General features: G+C 40.8%; 1 protein-coding gene across 2 annotated transcripts in view; it reads left to right on the top strand.

Moving 5' to 3' along the window:
• The window catches only part of KIAA0930 (KIAA0930 ortholog), a 26,057-nt gene extending 6,458 nt beyond the window's left edge, over positions 1 to 19,599 (top strand). Inside the window, exons 2-10 of one of the 2 annotated variants that reach the window (XM_063446736.1) lie at positions 7,822 to 7,970; positions 9,332 to 9,436; positions 9,575 to 9,652; positions 10,805 to 10,906; positions 12,153 to 12,293; positions 13,375 to 13,569; positions 13,663 to 13,828; positions 15,785 to 15,940; positions 16,458 to 19,599. In XM_063446736.1, the coding sequence (XP_063302806.1) occupies positions 7,822 to 7,970; positions 9,332 to 9,436; positions 9,575 to 9,652; positions 10,805 to 10,906; positions 12,153 to 12,293; positions 13,375 to 13,569; positions 13,663 to 13,828; positions 15,785 to 15,940; positions 16,458 to 16,498 (1,133 nt within the window). In that variant the 3' untranslated portion in view covers positions 16,499 to 19,599. Of the gene's footprint in view, positions 1 to 7,821; positions 7,971 to 9,328; positions 9,437 to 9,574; positions 9,653 to 10,804; positions 10,907 to 12,152; positions 12,294 to 13,374; positions 13,570 to 13,662; positions 13,829 to 15,784; positions 15,941 to 16,457 lie in introns of both variants that reach the window. The other variant, XM_063446735.1, reaches the window with a different exon arrangement.
• Positions 19,600 to 21,872: the final 2,273 nt, after the last annotated feature.

Raw genomic sequence — 21,872 nt, 5'->3', positions numbered from 1 at the left:
CAGCTCGCAGTTGCTGTTGCAGCTCCTGTCCTTAACGTGTACCTGGCTGGCCTGGTCAACACTGGAACCCAGGGACGCCACCCACACTGCTAGATATACACAGAAATGCAGAATAACCCTCCCCTCATACAAATAATACGAACAGCCCACGAGCAAACATACACACAATCTGCACAAACGCAACACCACTAACAATCCACATACATGCACACAACCCCACATGCAGCCTCTCCCATGCGAAACCCCAAACAGCCCCACACACTACCAAACACGCAATGTGACATATCCATCCACACACACAATTCCACAAGCAGCTCCCATACACAGCCCACATTCATATGTATCATACTTGATACCACAAACTACTCCTGAACATATACAATATAATGGCTCATATACGCACAAATACAACAATACAAAGCAATTACAGTATAAATAACACAAGCAGAATACGGCTGCATACACACCTCAATTTAAAAAAATTGGGACCGGCACGCTACTGGACATCACAATCCTATATCGGCACAGTTCTGCTATAAGGTTGCCTACCCCTGCCCTAGTGCAAGGGTAGGCAACCTACAGCACTAGTGCCATGCACGGCACTCGAGGTGTCTTTGCACGGCACTCAAGGCTGCTAGAGCCAAACGGGCTCTGGCCCATCAGGAGTCCCAGTAAAACTTTAGATATCTGCTAATCCGAAAAGGTGGTGAAGGACAATCCTCAATTTATGCATTGCAGCACATAGAGGTAGTGATCTCAGATCACCTCCTCCCAGCACTTTTGAATAGGAAGCCACACTGTAGTAGAGCAGCTCGCAGTTGCTGTTGCAGCTCCTGTCCTTGACCTGTACCTGGCCGGACTAGTCCCCACTGGAACCCAGGGAAGTCACCCAGACTGCTAGATATACACAGAAATGCAGAATAAACCTCCCCTAATACAAATAATACGGACAGCCTACACACAAACATACACACAATCCGCACAAACGAAACACCACTAACAATCCACATACAATCCACATACTAACAACTCCCAACACCTTCAGCCACCAGCAGGAAAGGTAGGAAACTGGATGGTGAGTTTTAAAGTGTGTGTGTGTGTCAGTATGTTTCTGTGTGTGTGTCAGTATGTTTCTGTGTGTGTGTCAGTATATCTGTGTGTGAGTGTCAGTATGTGTGTATGTCAGTATGTCTCTGTGTGTGTCAGTATATCTGTGTGTGTGTGTGCTTGCAATCATGCCAACACCACATACAAACATATTCCACAAAAACTGCTTAGTGCTAAATACAGACCTGCAAACATGAGTAAATGGTAGAGCTCCAGCTGTCAATGCATTTCTGGAGTTGCACGACACCCGTGCAACAGGGAGACCGACAAGAATTCTTGCACCTCTCTACTTTAGGTCCGCCACTGTGTTGAGGTGGAGGACGTGATTGCATGCCTGGGAAGGGGGGACAGGGTCCAGGGGGCGCTAAGCAAATGCTTTGCCCAGGGTCCAGTCATTATTAAAGACAGCCCTGCATATATACGTACAAATACAACGATACAAAGCAATTACAGTAAAATAACACAAGCAGAATACGGCAGCATACACACCTCGATTTATAAAAAAAAAAAATAGGACCGGCACGCTACGGGACATCACAATCCTATATCGGCACAGTGCTGCTAAAAGGTTGCCTACCCCTGACCTAGTGTGTAACCTCTACCCATGGCAGGTGGTTATTACTGGGCACAGTATAGTGGTTCCAGGTTTGTCCCAGGGTGAATTTCTGCTGGGTAAAACTTCCATTCTGATTTCATTGAGAATTATCAACCTGGCAAACTGTGTGTTTTCACCAAAAGCCAAAGTTTTTACAGTCTAATGGACCACGAATGAGGGTAGCGAACTGGAGAACTTTTCCAATTCTGCTATTTTGGTGGGAATTGTGCCATTCAGAAATCGGCTTGCTACAGTTTGGAGTCAAGTGACTAAACCCCATTTATGTGACTGTAAAAGGGGAAGATTTGCTTAGTGTGATGACATTGTCTATTTCTACGCAGACTCAATCCCTGCTCATGCTACTGTTATTAGTAGGTTATAGGGTGAGCGTATCTCTGCTTGAATAAAGATGGCTTACTGTTGTAGCTTTCATTCTTGGCCATTTTTTTATGTATGTACGGTCTGTATGTATATTTGTTGTCCGAGTTGATGAATCTCTACATAGTATCTCAGTGAGAGGCTTTCTTAAGGGTGAGTATACGGAGAAATCTCTTGTTTAGCCCTGTATGGTAACGATATGTTTTGGATGGCAATGTACATTTTGAACAATAAACAGCCAGTAACCTCATCCATGAAAATATTTTCTAAAATTGGCACGCTCTCACAGGAAACGGTGACTGTCATGGGCACGCTGCTTCGGCATGGAGTCTCATGACAACCTTTGTGGCCTCGCAAACTCTTACACAAGACTTCGGTCTCATGCGAACGGGTTTTATTTAGTTCATTTACTCTTACAATTTAAATGTATAGAAATTATATTTTTAAGTTAGGGGTTCACATTTTGCTCTTAACTATTGTGAATAAAGTATAGAGTATGTATGTTGTGATTAATATTTCAGTTATTTCATGTTAATCATGTGACATGATGAAGACACATCATGAATTGTTCTATGAATGCACTATATATTGCGCACCTATGGTCTATGTACAATGACTTGGCAAAGGCCTTGTGCTGGGCCAAAACGTTATCAATCTGTGTGCCGGTGCCTTAAAGGAACACTATAGTATTAGAATACAAACATGTATCCTAACACTATAGTCCTGAAGTTGCTGTGTAGGTAACCAACACCCTCCCTGTACAGTAAAAAGTTGATTTAATACTTACCTTTTATTCCTGCAGCGCGACTGGACTCTTCTCTGTGATGGAGATCATGAATATTGATGATCTGACAATCCAATGCTTTCCCATAGAAAAGCTATTGTGCCAATCCGCATCTCCCCCTAGAGATTTAATGTGTGTATCTCCATGGGGAATTTTCAGCACATCAATAACAGAGGGTGGAGACGCTGAACATAGGTGCTGCTCAAAATGCATCACTGAGATAAGAGGCACCTGTGGTGACCGTCTGAGTGACTGCACCTATAGGTGTTACTAGGCAATGTAAACACTGCCTTTACATTTACACTAAAAAGCCTGCAGGGACCATCTATAGACACCATAACAACTACAGTAAGCTGTACGGTTTCTTGTGACTACAATGTCCCTTTGAAAAATGAGATTGCACCAGGAGTGCTGGATATTTATTTATTGTCATTTCCCTTGCTGTGTAATACTCGTAAGGGTTTTATGGCTGTGGGAGGGGGTAGATGAGCACGTGGGGAGAGCTAGTCTGTAGAGTGGTCCTATTGCTGCCAAATTTAACACATTCTTTATGATGGATTGAGCGATTATGAGCGAGTGACTCACAGCAGGTATGGAAGGCATATTTGACTTCTGTTGATGGGAGTTGCGATCCTGGTTGGAGGGGGGTAAGGGGGTGGAGCTGACTTCAGTTTAAATGTATCAAGTAGAAAATTCTTTATTTGAAAATAATAGTGCTATCATCATTATTGTCATTGGACTAACTAATGGAGTCAGGCTGTTTGGAACATATTATTCCCTGTACTGCACTACGCCTAAACATTAACCCCTAAAGAACCTTAACACTCCCCTAAAAAATATCATGTCAAATAAGACACATAATTTAGACGGTAGACTGAGCTTCTGTGCTTTGACTGAGCATGCTAGGAGTTGTGATCCACAGGCTGAGTGCTTGATGTGCTCCAGCTGTTTGTTTGTATTGTGGGTGCGCGTTTTTGTTGCAGAATTTTTCCAGGTTTAATATGAACCGTTCGATCTCTGCCACTAGTTTCACTTCCTCCTCTTACGGTGTTCTGTTTTTGTTTTTAATGATTTGCAGAACATCGGCTTCATCTGTCGACTGAAGTGAAATCTAAAGAGAATTAACCATTGGTATTCATATTATTCAGCATAAAGTACTATTGAGCAGGAAAGGAATAGAATCCGCAGGGCTCATTAGCGTTCTCGCCTCTGACGGCAGACTTCAGATTTTGTAAATTCAGAATCCTGTCCCTAGACCGCTTGTTTTGTCTTATGGCTGCAATATTTCCCCTTATTATTCAGATTAAATACAGGCTTTTCCAATTCACATGGATTCAGTGTTTTACAAATCCCCAGAGGACGAGCGCTGGTATACCGTAGTTTATCTCCAAGGCCTCTCATTGCGGATACATTATTTAATATACAAAATGCGAGCGGTCAGTTGTGGACATTGCGTAACCTTTTACTTTACTTCGAATTCCTGTAAATCCCTAAATTGTCTAACTTTATAAACGTTTCAAATGGTATAAGACGGACCTTTCCTTTTAGGGCGTGTGGCTGGGGGATTTTGACTTTGTGATAAGTTTACAGAACTGAGAATGTTACTAAGAATAAGACCAGATATCTTATTTACACAGACGGATTTCTAAACACATCTTAATGTACGTTACAGGCTGATTACTGAGAGGCTAATTACATCACCAACAAAATAACACAAAGGAATAAAAATCATTTCCAATTTTTTTGTGAACATTATAACATTGGGGAAACCTGTATACCTAACACTAAAGTGTCCCCGTCCCTAACTTATGTAGGTGACTCCCAATACTCCCCATAGACAGCGTCAAGGGTTAAAAACGTGTTTGTTTACGTACCTTAATTCAAGCACCGAGGCTTCCTCAGCGCTGGCGAGGCCTCCATCTCCCTCTAAGTTACAGCAATGGTGGGACGTGATGTGCATGCGCAACAGTAGGAACGCATATTAAAGCTTCCACGTAAGAAATTATTATTATTATTATTATTATTATTATTGCCATTTATATAGCGCCAACAGATTCCGTAGCGCTTTACAATATTATGAGAGGGGGGATTTAACTATAAATAGGACAATTACAAAGAACTTACAGGAACAATAGGTTGAAGAGGACCCTGCTCAAACAAGCTTACCGTCTATTGAATTAATACTTTTCCTAGGATGAATTTTAAGACGTTGGACATCCACATGCAAAGCGAGAGGATATCCAAAGTTGTTTGACATAGTAAAACTGTCTGGGAGAGAGCCACTAGAGGTGGACTAGAGTCCTAAAACAGCAGTGTTTTACATGGCAGGGTTAAACGGGCACTGCCAATAAGATTAAATTATCTGTGTGCACATACTCTCCCTTTTAACAACATTTAAAAAAAAAAAAAAAAACATTGTGTGATAATTCTTTGAAATCCCTTAAGTAATATGTACAAAGTGTTTGTGTCACCCAACTTACTTGTGAGTAAATAGAATATGTTACCGGGTTAATTATTGCCCTCTCTCAAACCTGTGTTGTCATGTACTCTAAATATTGTGTGTAAAATAGAATCACTCCCCCCTTTACGTGTGGGGGTTCATTAACCAAGCACCAAATTGTAGCAAAATAAAGAACAATTTGGAAAAATGCTCCAACCCTGCTACATTCCCAGCTCGGGGGCCATAGCCTGAACTTTGCGGGTCGGTTTACAATTTGTTGATTAAACTCCTCTGTATAAATTGTTGAAGACGTAACTCAAGCTCCTAGATCATGTGAGTGCAGTGACTCACGTCTCAGGGCTGTGTGACTACACAACGTTCTTCTTCTTTTCTAGAACCTGTGTATGGTTATTGTCCCGACCTTGTTTGTGAGCTATTTGCACAGACACCCCCTAGCAGTCTCCATTTATTGTTTCAGTGGTGTACACACAAGCGTTTTGGATTTTGTTTGTTGTTTTTTTGTGTGTGATTTCAGTAGGAGCGACACGGAATATTGCTGTAACAGAGTTAAATGATTTATATTATGTTATTTTACGTGTGATTTTCTCTTGCCAACAGCTTGTGACTGTAAAGTTGGCGCCCATGGGCCGGCGTGCCCTTTAGTCATGATTTGCAATGTTGCCAGTGAGCCCGTCTGGCTTTGCGATAATTGATGATTTCTATTAATAGTGAAGATGACCAGCATCTCATAGGAAGCGGTGATCTAAAAATGCACACGAGTGCCGATCTCCATCGGACCTTATCCTTCATTATTCTAAATTATTTACAGAGCAATGAAGTTGTTCTGAGTTGCAACATTTATACCAAAATTGACTGGATTTTGACAAATGTCTAAGATCTGCTACAGTCACAGTTTGGTTGTTTTAGACTGAATTTTTAAATTCAGTTTTCTGGTCACTGCAATTTATTGATTAGTGAATAACCTCTAAGCTTCCTCTCTTTAAACGTTAAGGGGGTATGTAACTCTTCCGGGAATGTCTCTGTTCTGTGTTTTTTGTTTTTTTTCCCTTTTGATGGACAAGAAAATAATAGATTATGCCCTGCAGTCTCGCTGCTCAATTCTCTGCCATTTAGGAGTTAAATCACTTTTGTTTATACAGCCCTAGCCACACCTCACTGCATGCGACGTGCAAAGCCCTCATAAACACTTCCTGCAAAGAGTTTACACTTTGTTTTTTGCACAGTCTGTTCAATTTAGAATTTCCCATCACATGCACTGTTAATTGCCTTCTAGACCCTGCAGGAGCCTCCTGTGTGTGTGATTAACGTTTAACTACAGAACAGGAGTTGAGAACTTTAAATCAAACACACTGTGCCGTAAGATCTGGAAAAATTGTTTAATTTTCAATCAAGCTGGCTGTTGAGCTGAAGTTGTTTTGGTGTTTTAGAGTATGACTTTTAAATATAGGAAACCAAAGAAGTTATGTGCACATTTTAATTTAACAGATTTCTTGTAATATAACACTATGAAAATCTGTGCCTTGTTTTATTTTTTTTGAGACTCTGGTTATTTCAGCCCAAGGCCGTACATCGATCACGTCATGTGTGGTTTATTGAATAGCCCACGTGCGTTAAAGTTACACAAATAGATTGCGCACCCTTCTCCTTGGGGCTGTGTGAGTAAATCGGGTTTTCTTTGTTGTGTGAGCAGCTAATCACTAGTAATGAGTACCTGTTGTTTGGCTCGATCTATGGAATGAAATGTTCTGTTAACACAGAGCGATATGAAGGGGCCGCTCTGGACCTGATCAATGACTAATTTCTATCCACAAACACAATATGGTTTTCATTGCAGAATGGAATTGCAATAGCCGATGCGGTGTAATTAGCCGGCCTCCAGATTCTCCAGAAACCATTGTAACTGGAGCTAAAAAAATCAATCGTTCAGGAGGTGTGAGATTTCTGGATTAGACGGTCATTACAAATAGTTTATCTGTTCCTCCGGCTTCACAGGGCCTGGGAGGGGGGGGGGGGGGTATATATAATAAAATATCACTGAACCACGAGACTGATGGCCTGCTTATAAATGTCACCGTTATGTACCATTTTTATATATAGTTTAATCATAGGGCATCACAGGAGCATGCATGTCCCGCTCTGCCTGAGATTGGTGGGAGTTACTCTCCTGGGCCGCAACTGTCTGCGTGGAATAGACATACTTATTACAGTATTTAGAATCTGGCTGTAGTAATGGTTCTTGGTCCTAAATAAAATGTCACTTACTGTTTTTTTTATTTTTTATGACTACATAGGCTAGAACTTGCTTGCACTTTCATTAATAAACACCTAAATGAACCTACTCTGCAAGCTAATGGAGAAGCAGGATTGTGGCTTTTGTTAGGTTGATGAGATACACTAATTTTGTTATTTTATTTTTGTTGCCTGTGTTTGTCAAAATGTTGATTCTCTCCTACGAGACCACCATTTTATTGTAATCTTCGCGATTTTTCTTTCCAGGTTTTTTTAAAGATGACCGCATTGTGTTTTGGACCTGGATGTATTCTACGTACTTCATGGAGAAGTGGGCGCCGCGGCAGGATGACATGTTGTTCTACGTACGGCGCAAGTTGGCTTATGTTGGTACAGATGGCATCGAAGGCAAAAAGGTAAATCTGCAGTATTAGGTTTTATCAATTTAGTCAGCAAACCGATCTAGAGAGGGCGACAAGAATGTGGGGGAATGTTTAATTTCATACAATTCTATTATTACCACCCGCCCATTGGTCATTGTGAAAATTCGGCCCTGGCACGAAGAAATTCACCACTGGATTGCAGTGGCCAGTAACCTTTAGACCTGGCTAGTCGCACAGGGCTTGCAATATTGAACTATAGATTATACTTTTTCTATATAAATATTATAGCACTTAAAGAAAAAAATTATAAAATACCATGTTTGCACATTCTTACATCTTATTTATGTTTATAAAAACCTATTTTTCTTGCTTACATGATTGATCCATTTTTATTCACTAAAATGACAAACGGCAGCAAAATGTGGGTAATATCCTGGACCTCCTGACGTATCGTTGGCACTTTACGATTTCTGTTTAATCCACACGCATAGATTCCGTAATGATGGCAGCCTCCCCATGAAGGAATTCTAGCTGACCATGTGTTGTGTACACGGACAGGTTTATTAAGTGGGAAGATTAGTTGTACGCATAGACTGCTCAGCAACATGTATTCGTTATCAGCCTAGTGGGTTTTTTGTTTGTTTTTATTTGGGGTCCTGGATGATCATGCATTGTTTGGCCGTACAGTGGTACTAAAGACATAATGTTTACTTATACTCTAGAATTTGGGATAGTACACTGGTGGTATTTATGGTTTTTTTGTTTGTTTTGCACAGAGTAATGGGACTTTTTTTATTTTTTGAATTTTGTGTATGTGGCAGTATACCCACGAGTGGCTTAGTTCCTACCTCCTAGGTTGTCCCTTCCCTTGTAGAAGCTTCAGAGTGATTATGCTCTCTTGCACACAAGCCGCGACTTGGTGAAGGGTGTATAAGAACTGCTTTATTGTGCCAAATTGTCACCTTATACACCTGGAGACTTCACTGGAGATCCCCAGGGAGAACAATAGATTGCAATAGGAGCTCCCTCATGTCTTTCGATGCCCCACCAACCCCACTACTAGCCCTCCACAAAATGCCCTGATTGTTGGTCCTTGGGCCAATCGCACTCCTGTTAAAGTTTTAGCTGACCATGGTGACTACTCGATCCAATTTTTAGAGTTCCAGGGTTGCTCCCGGTCAGGTGCACCGTGCCTCTGCGTCCCCTTGGCTGGTGAAAGCATGGTGACTGCTGGGCTGGCAGACACAGAGGGTTAGTTATAGTGAAGATGGTCTGTCACATTGTAAATTTATTTGTAAGCAAAGTAGTACACCATACTTTATTTAAAATTTATTTAAATGGAATCGGGTTGTATTCAAACATTGCTTGAAATGCTTTCTCGTGGTTTCCAGCAGGTGGAAGTAGAGGTCTATCGCAAGGACTCTAAGAAGCTTCCTGGTCTAGGAGACCCTGACATCGATTGGGAGGAGAGTGTCTACCTGAATCTCATTTTGCAGAAGGTGCGCTAAGATTATTTTCGGAGGCTTGGGTATTTACGATGTCCAGTTGGTGTATTTGGCTTTAATTTCCAGCTAAGCATGTCGAAGCTCTCGGGGTCTCTATTTTATGACTTCTCTCACTCTTCATGTTCTCCCCAGCTGCATTATATGGTGACCTGCGCGGTGTGTACGCGATCGGATGCTGGGGACATCCACATTCATAAAAAGAAATCCCAGGTTTGTGAGTGGGTGGTGGGGGGGGGGGGGGGGGGGGCTTATCTTGAATCTAATAAAACTGAACCGATGTGGTATGGGCGTCATAAAGTCACATTCTCATTAGAAGAAAACTGGAACCTGAATATCTGGTCCGGTGACCAAGATCCCTTTAACCCCTAAAGGACCAAACATCGGGAATAAAAGGGAATCATGACATGTCACACGTGTCATGTGTCCTTCAGGGGTTAAAGTTTCAGACTGTGCTTTCAGCCATCATAACCCTGGAGTTTTCTGCTGATATTCCTTGCCCGGTGTTTTGTAGACTAATCAGAAATGTTGGCAGTGGAGGAGGTTGTCTTGATCCAATTGATCTGATGCTTCCTGAATGAATGGATACTACGAGCATTGTACATTCACTTAAACAAGGTCCATTCATTATTCAATGAGCATAAAAGAAACGTTCTATGAGAAGTTTACCCATGGCCTTCTATTGCAGAGTGACCATACATATTTACACATTACTATGAGAGACCAGGGATACAATACATTTTGTTTTGTTGTGTCCCTGCCCTCACCCACCTCCCCAATTAAAAAAAACACAACAAAAACTGGACTTGACCCAGTGCATTACTGTTCACAAATTTCAAAGCTTGATACCCTATTAGATGCCTGAAGGATCCCCATTTAATTAGAGGTTTTAAACCCCTAGGTTAGAACCTAAAATTGGTTCCCCATGTTATCTCATTGGGTTTGGAACCTTGGCTGCAATGTCAACACTGATTTATTTTCTGAAGACCGCAAAAAGCCTGAAGGAAATGATTCTACTCACCACAACAAATATAAAAGGCTGTAGAAATTCCTAATGACTATACTGTCCCTTTAAGTGATATTGTTGCCTTCCCGAGTAGAAGGGAGAACCCTTTCTTATTAGGAAGGAGGCTAAATAAGTTGATTTGTTGAATTTATTTAGTTTTATGTTGGTAGGGTAATGGAACCGAGAAACTGTTGCGATTAACAAGCTGCCTAGCTGTTACCATGCTCATAATTTGGGTCACAGTCAGAGCTTATTTAACCCTTCTGTTATTTGTTAACCCTAACTGATGTGTGAGCCGCTCTCTATGCACAGCCTGTTCGAAATATGATTCATTTAGTCTTGCTTTATCAATGTTCCAGCAAGTGTTCGCGTCACCGAGCAAACACCCAATGGACAGCAAGGGAGAGGAATCGAAGATCAGCTACCCCAATATATTTTTCATGATTGACAACTTTGAAGAGGTACGAGTCTAGTTTGTCTTTAAACCTTGCTTGATGTGAGTCCTTCTTTGTATAGAGGTGAAAAATGTGATTTCATTACGCTGGAGACACCCAGATTATATTCAATTTCATATTATTCAATATGTTTGTTCCTGCAGGAAACCTTTCAATCGCAATCCTAATATTAGAACGCACAAGGCCAGTAGAAAATCTAACTGTAAATAATATCCAGAAAAGCAAGTTCATTTAATATTGACCGCACTTACGGAGAAAATGACATTTTATAGCATTTCACTTTATTCTTGTATATGAACTCGTCAAAGCGTAACTGCTGCGTTTTGCAATTGAACGTGTTTAATCGGTTTATTAATTTGGACTGTTTTAATCCGATTCCACTGGATTGCATCCATAGCTTCGTAATGCTTTATAAAAGTACCTGTTTGGATTTGTTCTGTAAGTTAGCGGATCATCTCAAACAGACAGAGGCTGTATTTAGTAAATGTTCTAGTGGATAAATCTACTTTAAAGGGACACTCCGGCCACCGATACAAATATAATGCAATCGATTTGAATTTGGTATTATTTCATGATTATTATGATATATATATATATAATTTTTTTTTTTTTTTTTTATTTATTTTTTTTTTTTAAATGCTCAATAGTTTTGGCCTAAAATAAAAACTATTTTGCAGAATGCTGCACTGTAAACCTGTTTATAAAGACATCCTTATCAAAACTGTATGTGCACAGCTCAGCCATTGACTGTACTGAATGATCTGAACTACAACACAACCAGCATTAGGAGAGGACACAATCTGTCTGCAGTTTTTATAAATGAAAAGCGTCTCATTCGGTGCTGCTGGTTCTGAGACTGTGCACATAGTCTTGTCCCCTATTTTTTTTTTTTTTCTTGAAGGGGTCGTGGATAAAGAGGCAGGCTTCTGTTGCAATATTCTGCAAATACATTTTGAACAAAAATAATACAGCATCTCATGCATTTGTTATACTTGTGCCTGGAGTGTCCCTTTAAGAGTAAAATTAAATTACCTACAAAAGAAAAGCCAAAACTAAATCCCATCAGTCCCATGTTGTGCTGCATCTAAAACAAGCTCTTATTACACAAACTCTGTCGTATAATCATATAAACACGTTTCCTTAGAGTAAGCTGTGGCAGTCTATTACAATTTTTATTTTAAAAAATTTCATTTTATTTTTTGATTTTAAGCATTGCATTTAGTTTAATTTGTGCTTTATCCGTTGGTTTTAGGTATTTAGCGACATGACAGTGGGGGAGGGGGAAATGGTCTGCGTGGAGCTTGTGGCCAGTGATAAAACCAACACATTTCAAGGAGTTATTTTCCAAGGATCGATTCGCTACGAAGCGCTCAAAAAAGTGTATGACAATAGGGTAAGCAGAGCACGTACGATGTGTTCATAGCATCAGCCAGATGGACTGAATTTGGATAAAATCTTGGTATGGGCTGGGCGATCCTGACAACTAGTCATTGCTGATGTCTGTGCGTAGACTTCGGTGTGAAATACTGTTTGTCGTCCTAAAGAATGGTTATCTGAATAACAATGTAGCCAAGATTTTAAGAATGTGGACAGTTTGATCTTTAGAAACATAGAATGTGACGGCAGATAAAAACCCATTCGACCCATCTAGTCTGCCCAACATTCTAAATACTTTCATTAGTCCCTGGCCTTATCTTAGTTAGGATAGCCTTATGCCTATCCCACGCATGCTTAAACTCCTTTACTGTGTTAACCTCTACCACTTCAGCTGGAAGGCTATTCCATGCATCCACTACCCTCTCAGTAAAGTAATACTTCCTAATATTATTTTTAAACCTTTGTCCCTCTAATTTAAGACTATGTCCTCCTGTCGTGGTAGTTTTTCTTCTTTTAAATATAGTCTCCTCCTTTACTGTGTTTATTCCCTTTATGTATTTAAATGCTTCTATCATATCCCCCCTGTCTTGTCTTTCCTCCAAGCTATACATGTTAAGATCCTTTAACCTTTCCTGGTAAGTTTTAACCTGCAATCCATGAACCAGTTTAGTAGCCCTTCTTTGAACTCTCTCTAAGGTATCAATATCCTTCTGGAGATACGGTCTCCAGTACTGCGTACAATACTCCAAGTGAGGTCTCACCTGTGTTCTGTACAATGGCATGAGCACTTCCCTCTTTCTACTGCTAATACCTCTCCCTATACAACCAAGCATTCTGCTAGCTTTTTTACCTCCTGTCCTGCTTTTTAGTGCATCGGTCTGTCAAGCAATGCAGTGAATTGAATAATTTTTAATGTCCATAAATTCTCAGTTGATTGTTACTGTTTCTGTCCTGCTGGTTTCTCGACTGACGACTTGTTTTAATTTTATTTATAACTCATTATATTATGACTACTCACCACGAACCTGGCAAAATGTGTGATCATTTTGTAACATTCTCTGGTCTGGAAAAATAAACCTACTGGTTTGTCTAAACAGGTAAGTGTGGCTGCGAAGATGGCTCAGAAGATGTCGTTTGGGTTCTACAAGTATAACAACATGGAGTTTGTGCGCATGAAGGGGCCTCAGGGCAAGGGGCATGCAGAGATGGCAGTAAGCAGGGTCTCCACCGGTGACACCTCACCATACGGCACTGAGGACGACTCCAACCCAGGGTCGCCTTTGCATGAGAGGGTAAGAGCACAAACAAGGCTTGATAGACTTGGAAACCTCCATTCATATTCTAATGTAAAGTGTAACGTATTCTTGTCCTTTTATCTGTGGTAGGTGACTTCATTTAGTACACCACCAACGCCAGAAAGGAACAGCCGCCCTTCATTTTTCTCGCCCTCTTTAAAGAGAAAGGTGCCAAGGAACCGCAACGCTGAGATGAAGAAGTCTCACTCGGCCAATGACAGCGAGGAATTCTTCAGGGACAGCGATGATGGTGGAGGTACAGGAAACCCTATAATATCTATAGCCACCATGCCTTCTAACCATTGGTTTAACCTCATTCGCTCTGGCTCGCTAGTGTCATGCATTTTGGGGTGTCTAACCATCTCTAGCTGGACCTACATGCATATAATGGTCTGCCACACGCGTGTATCCTAAATAGAAGAAACATAATTTCCGGGTTATCGGCCAAAGTCTCCACTTGTACACTTCCCAGTATCACCAGTTCACCTCCACTTGTACACTTCCCAGTATCACCAGCTCACCTCCACTTGTACACTTCCCAGTATCACCAGCTCACCTCCACTTGTACACTCCCCACTATCACCAGCTCACCTCCACTTGTACACTTCCCAGTATCACCAATTCACCTCCACTTGTACACTTCCCAGTATCACCAGTTCACCTCCACTTGTACACTTCCCAGTATCACCAGCTCACCTCCACTTGTACACTCCCCACTATCACCAGCTCACCTCCACTTGTACACTTCCCAGTATCACCAATTCACCTCCACTTGTACACTTCCCAGTATCACCAATTCACCTCCACTTGTACACTCCCCAGTATCACCAATTCACCTCCACTTGTACACTCCCCAGTATCACCAGTTCACCTCCACTTGTACACTTCCCAGTATCACCAGTTCACCGCCACTTGTACACTTCCCAGTATCACCAGTTCACCGCCACTTGTACACTTCCCAGTATCACCAGTTCACCTCCACTTGTACACTTCCCAGTATCACCAGCTCACCTCCACTTGTACACTTCCCAGTATCACCAGTTCACCTCCACTTGTACACTTCCCAGTATCACCAATTCACCTCCACTTGTACACTTCCCAGTATCACCAGTTCACCTCCACTTGTACACTTCCCAGTATCACCAGTTCACCTCCACTTGTACACTTCCCAGTATCACCAGTTCACCTCCACTTGTACACTCCCCAGTATCACCAGTTCACCTCCACTTGTACACTTCCCAGTATCACCAGTTCACCGCCACTTGTACACTTCCCAGTATCACCAGTTCACCGCCACTTGTACACTTCCCAGTATCACCAGTTCACCGCCACTTGTACACTCCCCACTATCACCAATTCACCTCCACTTGTACACTTCCCAGTATCACCAGTTCACCTCCACTTGTACACTTCCCAGTATCACCAGTTCACCTCTAAATATGGATTCTTTGCAAACACTGTATTTGTGAATGCTATATAGAGGAAGAAATCTCATTATTTTACTAAACTGGAAACAGACCAAGGAATTGCAAATTTTAGGCTTTTAAAGCAGAGTTAGACACTTTGAGATCAAATGCTTTAAAGTTGTGTTGCTGCCTAGAATGTCCCTTTAGTAAGAACGAGTGTCGTTTGATTTATCATTTTGTAAAGCTCTGCTATGAATACTGTTTTAAAACGTGACAGAGGAGGTTTTTTTTTTTTATTTAGAGTTATCTGGATGCAGGCAGAGCTTACAGATCAATAGATTTATAGCCATTTCCAGCAATGTGTAGGAGACAGTCAGCTGGTGAATAAACACAATTCACAAACCTCTTTATTCTTCCAAAGCATCTTATTGACTGGAAACACTGCTACAAAGATTCCTATTTGGCTTTGAAGAGTCAGTCCACTCTCCCACACAGAGCCTTGCTGCTGATATCCTCTGCTCAATGGAGCATAGGCATAACATTGTGTAAAAGTGTGTGTTTTATTGGAATTCTTTAAAACCCGTATTGAACGTTAAAAGATGTTGAGAAGCTGGATGTTGATTGCACTGCTGGCTTATTCCAAAAATAATTATTTAAAAAGTTTGTCTTGTGGCCAAAAAAAAGTAAATTTTGTAAAAAGAAAAAAAAAAGTTATGTCTTCACTTGATTTGTCCCCACTCCCGTGCCATATGGGAGGTCCATTCAATGGTTTCTTGTACCGTAAGACTGTCTCCCTCTTTTCACAGATATGCATAATACAACGAACCTGAGATCTCGCTCGCTGTCTGGGACGGGGAGATCTTTGGTTGGATCGTGGCTGAAACTGAACAGAACTGATGAGAACTTCTTACTCTATGCACACTTAACATATGTTACCTTGCCCCTGCAGCGGATCTTGTCAGGTAACCATCTCATCAATGTCTGGTCTTTGTAATGTAACATTAATTGCTGAGCTAGCTTAGCTGCCCAAAAGGTAGATCCTTTCGATGGTTTAACACTAAAGTTTCCATGATGCTTTGTCATTCCAAGGGCATGGAAAGCATTATGGGAGTTGTTCTAAAACATCTTGGGATCTACCTTTTGGGCACCCCTGCCTTAGCGGATAGCTCTCCACCTACTATATGTTGCCATCTTTCCCCGGGAACTCAGCAGTGCGTCCTGCTCACAGCTATAAAATTACTAGAATGTTAGTGCTTTCAGACCCAGTGAAAAGGATGAATGAAAGTCGATATTTCACTGTATCTAGTGTTACAGATTCCAGGAGACGCCTCTGTTTTAAGCAAGTCTTCATAGGATGTCATGAAGTCTAGACAGACCTGATGGTTTGGAGATGGCATGGCACACGGTATTAATTGTCAGGAGTTTAGAACAGACTATTGACCGTAATCTACAGTCTTACCTCCTGTTTTGTTTTGACAGATATTTTGGAAGTGCGACAGAAGCCGATTCTGATGTCATAGCGAAGACAAATTGGCTGAACAGTGTTTAAAAACTGCCAAAGTGCCTATTTGACCCGCAGTGGTGCCATGTGACAATACTACCACCTGGTGGCAAGAAGCATACACGCACAGAACTAAGAAAAGACTTCTCCCGTTTGCCTCTGCAGGGGCATGTGAGATCTGGGATCCTGCAGTTACAAAGGGGTTAAAAAAACCTAAAACAAATACCAGCCAATCAAAAAGTGCCTCTTTACCCCTCCACTGGTGTATGCTTAAACTACATCCTTATGGTGTTTTGGAAAGGGGCTTTGTAACTAAAAGGGGCTGTGTTAAGAAAAAAAAACCTAATGAAAAAAGCCAAAATTATTGGTTAATTTTTTTTATTTTTTTGTGATCCGTACTTTTAGTAGCAGCGAACAAAGTCTATGAACTGCGCAACACATTATGTACACGATTCGGTAAAGTTGCAATTTCATGAATGTCTTTCTGTGAGTTCCGAACTAATGTTGTGTTTGGCGTACGTCTTCATGGCTTCAACGTCTCAGAGGTGGAAACATCCTTTCTGAAGAGTTTTTTTTTATTATTTTATTTTTTTGCACTTTCCAATTCAAACAGTGTTTTGAGGGGTGTTTTCTCCTTATTTTGTGTATCTCCAAATTTCATGCACAACATCAATGATTTCTCTAAAACAGATTCTGCCCTAAATTAAAAATGTCTGTAAGATCATTCGAATGGGAAGGGTGCATGGTCCTCTGTCCATTTTGCAGCCCGTGCCCTGTGTGAAGGAAGTTTATAATAACGTATAGCAGACTGTCTTAAAACAAATGTTATAATTTACTAAATACTGGAGCTTTGGGGCGGTTCTCCTCAGCTAGACACGAACTGACCATTCTATTTTCTGTGATCTCACCGTTTCATGTGAAAGTGATAAAAGAAAATTAGACATTTAAAGGGACAAAGTCTTTGAGCAAGTAACACATCACTCCAAATGGAATGTGCATAATTCACTTAATATTTCAAATCACTTTATAGTTATACAAAAAGGGAGATGTACAGCCACATGTTCTGAGCTATTTTCTTTTTTAGGACTTTATCAGTTTCAATTAAACATTTAATATAACTTGCTAACATTGGATTAAAACTATTGATCTAATGCTTTTTAGTTTATCTATTAGGTTGACACATTTCTTTAACGTGTTTTAAGCTTGGCATTAAAATGAAAAGGGCCGAGGGATATTTTGATTGTCCCAAAGCAGAAATAAAACCCTTTTCAGAATATGATGTGATTGGGAACTAACATGGGTTTTTTTAATGTTTGCTTTAATTGTTACCGAAGATGATTGATGCTTGGATTTTGAGAGGCCTTCTTGGGAGAGTTTAGGCTGATTTTAGCACTTATTCATTTCCTGGCTCTCTTATCTCCCAATCTCCTTGCACTAAAACCACAGAAGGGGGATAGACTGAGTGAATTTGTAGGACTTGGAAAGCCCTCTGTGAAAGGTATAATTGCAGATTTTTGTCACTCTAGAAAACTGTTCACACTCGTACCCCTCCATGAATCCGGTTGTGGATTACACATGTTTGTACTTTTGATTTGTGTATTTTGTGTTTGTCACATGTGCTTTGTAATCCTAACACTGTTATCTAGAGCAGATCTGTGGAAGACAAGGTAATCAGAGCGGAATGTTGGCAAAGGTTGTGCAGTTGTGATGAGAACCCTTTATGAGGAGTGGTGGTAAAGCCTGCATAGTATCGCATTAAAATGAATGTCGCACATGTTGTTTGTACGTTTCTCGGATAGTTTGGCCATGGTGTCTTCGTGTGAGTGTTTGAATCATTGAAAGGGCTACAATCCCCAACCCAAAACATTGTCTAGATTTTAGTTTTATGGAAAAGTATTAATGTCCATTGTGTAATTATCTCTATCAGTCTGTGACTGGGAAGTGTCTTTGGTGTTGTCTTCCCAAAAATTCAGTATTAAAGGTGGGATAGATCGATTTTTATTATAAGAGCCGACATTCAGAATTTTATCGATAATCGTCCTTCTAATTTACTGATCTAAACCATAACTCTCTCACCTCTCGCAGTCACCACACGCTATATTCTGCACCTAGAAACTCCAGATGTCGGCCCTAGCAGCTTCACGCCATGACCTGGCGTCGCCCCGCATGTGGAGCTCGGCTGAAGGCAGGGAGATGAGACCGTGAATAATCTACTGTAATGTACTGAGCTCGCCGTCTGGGAGTGACAGGAGTGTGATTGTGTCAGCTAATGCTAGATTTGTTAGAAATTGTACCTTTTTCAAAACTCTAAATGTACAAAATGTCGTCACTGGGAATCGGCAATTAGCCCGAAAAGCGACCGATAATCTGTATCGGCTCTGGAAAAATGAAAACTGTCCATCCCTACATAAAAGTGTCTGATAGATTGTGTAGTGATGTCTGGCTTCATGGGGGAGGAAGCAGAAAGTAACTCCTCTTTTGACTGTAAATAGTGTGTTTTGTTTTTTGGGGGGCGGGGGGAGAAGAGATTTTATTTTTATTTTTGTCCTTTGTTTGTAATCTGGGTTTAACCCCTTAAGGACACATGACGTGTGACATGTCATGATTCCCTTTTATTCCAGAAGTTTGGTCCTTAAGGGGTTAAATGACTTACTGAATGAAAGGTAAAGTGACTTGATGATCTGTCAGGTGGGGACGATATTGTGCGCTCAATGGAGCCCTTGGCTATGTTCAAAACACTTGTTTAACGTGAAAATGCTCGAGCAGAGGAACAACCAATATAAGGCTGCTCGTTCGGTTTGGCTGGGGCAGTCCTGTTTCCTGGCACAATGTCCCCCGCCTGTTTGGCTTTTTGTGAATGTCCTGTGGGTTGGTAGTGATGGCTTCGTACAGAAAGATACTGGATGTTCTCACGCCTATAATAAGCTGTCAGGCTGGATCCGGTGTACGTTCCGAGTCTGAGATTCTAGTCCATATTAAGGGGGGCTGAAATGTATGAAAGAACTAACCTCTGTGAGTTCTGCATAAATGTCTAGTTTCATTTTGTTTTTACTTTATTGCACTATATACATGCTTTAAGTTATTACATTTTTATTTATTAAAGTTAATTGTCAAATTGAACTACCTTTTTTTTGTGTTGCTTTCAAATATCACTTCTCATCTTGTTAATTTTTTAGATTTTCGTGTCTGTGTGTAACATTGGTATTATGTAACAGCTACTGCCTGATCCAACACTACACTTTCATACAAATGTGTTTTTTATATTTATTTATTTTTAAAAAACATTCTCATTTAATTTCCGCATGGCGACAGTAATGGAGCACTTGCGCATCCGCCATGTCTGCGTATCTATCATTCCCCGTGGCAGCGCAGATCTCACGTTGCTGTGTACTTTGTCACAAGTCGGTAACCTGTAGCTGTGATTTGAGTTTACTGCGTGGATCTCATTTGAAATTCGTCTGGACCAAATACGCCGAAAAAAACTCAAATAAAAAAACTTTTTTTTTTTTTTTTATTGTTGGACTGTCATTGTAATTAGGTCCTGTTATGCTATATGGGACGAACCGGCCTTGCTTAATATTATTATTCTTATTATCATCATTTATATAGCCCCAACATATTCTGCAGAGATTTACAATATTACAATCTACAGGAGGTGGGATATAAAAACACAATAGGAGGAGTAGAGCAGGGGAAGGCAACCAAGTGGACAGGCTTTAAACTGAAAGGTGAGAGTGAAGTGTGGCCCTTTAAAGCGGCATTGTCATTGCAGAATTCTCAGTCATCCGACGGTGACATCACCGTGGTGGTCCGTTGGCCACGGGAGGTAGGTAAATGTGAGTTAACTTACCTGAATCTGGTGCTGCCATCTTTTTTTCGGCTTCCTCCTTCAGTGCATGTCACTGCTGTACAGTATTAAGGTCTATGGTGGATCCCCTTCATAGACCCAGACTAGTCCTTACAGTTGTCACTGGTGATGCTGTGGGGGTTGACTCTGAGAAATACAGAGAAAAGTAATCCCTAATTTGTCTCTAAATCTCTTGACGCGTGGAATTTCAGTAAAATTACAATAATCTATAGGAGTATTTCACTTTAACCCCTTAAGGACACATGACATGTGAGACATGTCATGATTCCCTTTTATTCCAGAAGTTTGGTCCTTAAGGGGTTAAAAGAGCCAGACACCGGTTAATGAAATATAAGTTACTACGGGAGTAACTATAAGTAAGTAAATATAAGTTACTACCTGGATCACGGTGTGCTTGTTGTGTAGCAATCTCTAAGGTCTTGCAGACTGGCCGACCTGCAGTGCAATACTTGCTGTGGCTGTCTGAATCAGAGTAATTGAATGTAACATACGGGATTTAATTTGTAACCTGCACAACCAACCGAGTGGTATCTTGATCATGGCGTGTCCTACCACTGCTCCTAGCCAGCTGCATGATGTGTGTTGTGTTCTAGTAGTGTTTGTTTTTTTTTATTAAATTTTTTTTAAATACATTGTTTTAGCTGTGTGTGTGAGGGTGTTGTGTTGTTTTTCGATTGGTAGAACATTTATAAGTTGCAGGACACTACGGAGGAGGTTCGCCTGCTAAGGGTTGGGTGATCTCCCATACGGAGACCATACAGTTATCAATAATTCAGCGCTGGCGTCTTGCCTATCAAACTGAACTCTGTATGTGATTTATATACAATTCAGGCTGGTAGGCCTCTTCTTTAAAAGGAAACTATTGTCCTCAAAACAACGTTAGCTTAATGAAGCAGTTTTGGTGTATAGCTCATGCCCCTGCAGTTTAACTGCTCAATTCTCTGCCCTTTAGGAGTTGTATCACTTTTAAAAAAATAAATAAAAAAATTGTGCAATAGAATGGCAAGCATTTGGCATTAATCACGGTAATACATCGTTGTGGCAGTGAGTGTACCAACACAATTTTATGAAGGAAAGAAGAAACCGTATATTTGAAAATAAACAAGAGTAAATTAAAAACGGAATAATGCGTAATTAGCTCTATGGAGAGATTAGCTATACTGCAGCGTATGCTTGACATAAAAGCTTGAGTATCTAAATCTGCAGTGACAGAGCAGAGCTAAGACTAATATTAAGCTAATAATAAATTCAATTTCCACGTCTACCACCCTACAGCTCCAGACCCAGGTGGGAGACCTCTGTATTGCATAAGAGTTTACTATAGTTGCGATTGCACCCATGGCATGCTAAATTGATTAATAGAAATGAAACGTTTTTGTGAGTGAAAGACATCAGGGTATTAGTAAAGAGCATGTTAAACTCATATTCAGCTACCATAGTTATAGCATGTAGTATATTGCTTGACTTGGATTTCAGCCTATCCCCGTTATGGGGGATTTACTGTCCCACAGAGCCGGAGGTGTCA

Source organism: Pelobates fuscus, chromosome 3 (genome assembly GCF_036172605.1).
Source record: "Pelobates fuscus isolate aPelFus1 chromosome 3, aPelFus1.pri, whole genome shotgun sequence".
Classification (NCBI taxonomy): Eukaryota; Metazoa; Chordata; class Amphibia; order Anura; family Pelobatidae; genus Pelobates; species Pelobates fuscus.
This window is presented reverse-complemented; position numbering and strand designations above follow the sequence as displayed.